General features: G+C 39.2%; 1 protein-coding gene across 1 annotated transcript in view; it reads left to right on the top strand.

Moving 5' to 3' along the window:
• PXDNL (peroxidasin like) overlaps positions 1 to 3,389 on the top strand; it is a 352,571-nt gene that overhangs the window by 187,986 nt on the left and 161,196 nt on the right. The window contains exon 3 of the mRNA XM_014524383.2: positions 474 to 545. Coding sequence (XP_014379869.1) covers positions 474 to 545 — 72 coding nt within the window. The remainder of the gene's footprint in view (positions 1 to 473; positions 546 to 3,389) is intronic.

The following is a 3,389-nucleotide window of genomic DNA, read 5'->3' on the forward strand; positions in this document are numbered from 1 at the left end:
TGCTGAACTGAATGAAAATGTTGTTAATGATTTCAGTGAAGTCAAGTTTTCACCCATCTTGCAAACTTTAGGGACAAAGAGGGCTCCTTTAATACAGAAATATTATAATTTTCATTTACTTAGACAGGCATTGCAGAACTTCCTCAGTAGCTGGTGAATAATTTATGTCTGAATGGTTTACTATCAAAATGCAACTTGTCCCTGCCAGCATCGATTTCACTGCCTGTGATGCAAATTATGTTGTGATTACTGGGTGCAACCATGAAGAAAAAGATTTAATTGGAAAAAAATGTTGTACATATTCTCAGTTTATTTTTTTTAATTCCAGATTTTTTATAGTAATACCACATTGATATAATACTTAAATATACTTTAGATCAGGAAGATAACATATTTTATTTAGGTTCTGTTGTTAGAGTTGAATTGAAATGACTATGGTTCACAAAACAGTTTTTATTTTCTGCTTTTTACAGGCTTTTGAATAACAATCACATCAGAAAGATTTCAAGAAATACTTTTGAAGGGCTGGAAAATCTACAATACCTGTAAGTCATAGCAAAAACAAATATTTATCAGTGGCAACAAATATTTGTCACTGACTCTTTGTCTGTGGCAGAGTGAAAGCTAACCTTCCATGTGTGTGGGTTTTTTTTTTTTTATTTTGTTATTATTATTCAAAGTCATACATACTAGTTAGGAAGCATCCTTAGTCCCAGCTACAAAACCATTCCTTTATCAGATCTCCGAGTTTGCCTTCACTGGGCCTTGTTACACAGCTATTTTGGGTGACTCCTGGAGCTCATAACATTAAGACTTGAAACTGGTTTTAAGCATTCATTATGTAGCTCAAAGTTACACCACTCCAGGGCAGGATTATCTCTGATCCATGCTACTTGTGATACACTACAGTGTAGCCACTCTAGGCTACACCTTAGTGTAAACATCCCACCTGCCCCTCTCCCTTTTTTGCCCAGATTGCACCCACTGCCCCTTCACTCTCCCCAGCACCCCACATCCCAGCTCACTTACTTATAGCTGCCCAGCTGTCTGTCCCAGGGAAACAGGGAAGGGTTAAACTGCCTGTCCAGCTGCTGCTGCTCTCTGGGCAAGCTCAGTCCTGAGAAGTTCAGCAGCAGTGGCTGGGCAGGCAGGTTTACCCTTCCTTGCCTACTCCTCCGGGACAGCCAGCCAGCCAGTTACAAGTAGGTGTGTGTGGGGGGTGGGGGGCAGGAAGGAACCCTGAATGGCAGTGGGGGAGTCGGGAATGGGAGGCAGGAGTAGATTCTTACCTTTCAGTCCTCCAGGCTCCTGCTGGCCTGTATTTGTGACTGTTTCGAACTGGAACTAGCACTAATACTGATCAACACTTGTGCAGTTCACAGTGTAAGGCACGACAGGACCCACTTCAACATGTAACATGTAAGCATCTGGGAGCAGTGCATACAGCTAACTTACATGCACAACCTTTGAACATACTGGTCTGTGTGGAGCTAGCGTGTTGAAGGGGCAGAGGTGTGTGACTGGGCTATAATGAGCTTTTTAAAAGTCTTAGCCCAGAGAGCCCAACACTGGGGAGCTTCTACCTGATATTGGGTTTACATTTCCCCTGGACCTTAAAAAAGTGGTCTTGCAGCTGGACTTCACTCCTGCTTTTTAAAGCTCCTGGGGCACTATGAGCCCAATATCAAGGAGCTTCTCCCCAGTTTTGGATCAGGCTTGACTTCGGGGATTGGGCATAACATTTATCTGATGGCACCATTATATTAATGTCTGTTAGGGTACCTGAATGTCATATAGAGCACAGTGTACCAAGAAGGATCAATTATCCCATTCTGATTTGTAGCATTTTATGCCCCATTTTGTGTGTTAATGAGGTGCTTTACTTTCAGAATGTGTGGGTCTCATTTGGTTCTCATTGTCCACAAATACATGCTAATAAGGTTTTTTGGAACTTTGATATTGAATAACTGCTTTTATCTATGAAAAATATGGTGGGAAGGAAGTGGGGAAGAGCCGCCTCAGATATACTGTAGAAGTTTTATGCCAACTAAGGTTGTCACCACATTGAGGGAACTCTTAACTGCAACAAAAATGTGTCAAAGGGAGTCAGGGATAAAGTTCAGAATCTAACAGCAAAAACACCACAGTCTAACGTACTTTTCAAAGATGATGTGAAGGCAATGGAAAAACTGGTTGTGAATGAAATTTAATATAATTATTTTATGTACTCATTCATTCTCTTATCATCATAATTTTGCACAGTTGAGGACTATGGATTTGCCAACCAGTTGCATCCAGACATCTCTCTAAGGCTTTATGCATATGTTATGTCCCCTTAGCTAAACTGTACTTTGAATTTAGTATATTATTTCACCTCTGCCTGTTCCTGTAGCATACAAAAATGTATCTATATGGCTGTTTTGTGTAGGTCAATCCATAGTACTTTTGGCACAATGTAACAGGGGACATGCAAATCTGCTGTCACAGTTTTTCAAAAACGGATTCATCCAGTTGGAGCAAGAATTAATCCCAGAAACATCTGGCAGTTTCTCCGACTCCTGAGTTATTATAAATTATGGAACTGTTCAGTGCATCTCTGAAGGCAGAACCGAGACCTATATTTGCTCTTATATTTTTTTGACAAAGCATCTGGCTAAGCAGAGAGCTTATGGTTAATGTGTTTCTCTGTAAGCCCCTGAGGAAAAAATAAACTCTGTCCACCAAACAATCACAGCATAATAACTGCCATTCAAAATGCAGCATTAATGCTGTCATCTTTTCCATATATAATCTTGTTCATTTGATGCACTTCAGCTCTACTGGGAGTGTGGGAAATTGGCTTCATTCATCCAAGTGCTAATCACCACACTGAATACTTCACTCTTCAGGATAAGCTGTTGCATATTAAACTTCCGCTTTTTTACAACCATTATTAAACCTTTCACAACCAGCTAACAACAATGGATAAAGGGCATTTTGATTATGTTTCTTTTCCATTCAGTATAATGTGCTTTTCTTGATGCTAAAGGTCATAATCTAAACTATTAAATAGATAGTGTTCATGTTAAACTGATTGCCTTCTGTGTTAATTAGAAAAGATTGTGTGGTTACATATTTATAATAGCTTTTACACTGTTTGACATGTTCAGTAAAATCCTTGACTGTTGCTATTAATATAGATTTTGCAGAATAAAGGTGCAGTATAATAGAAATCACATTTATGTTTTCAGTGTTGAAAATTAGGTGGCCTAGTTTATGGCATTCACAGCTTTTATTTTTTTTTAAATAGTACCAAGCATGTCCCAAATATGATAATTTTTTTGTTAGAATTTGTCCATCTTAAAAAACAACAACAACAGCCAAAAAAACAAAACAGCGCCCCCCCCCCC

This window comes from Alligator sinensis, unplaced genomic scaffold (assembly GCF_000455745.1).
Source record: "Alligator sinensis unplaced genomic scaffold, ASM45574v1 scaffold1007_1, whole genome shotgun sequence".
Classification (NCBI taxonomy): Eukaryota; Metazoa; Chordata; order Crocodylia; family Alligatoridae; genus Alligator; species Alligator sinensis.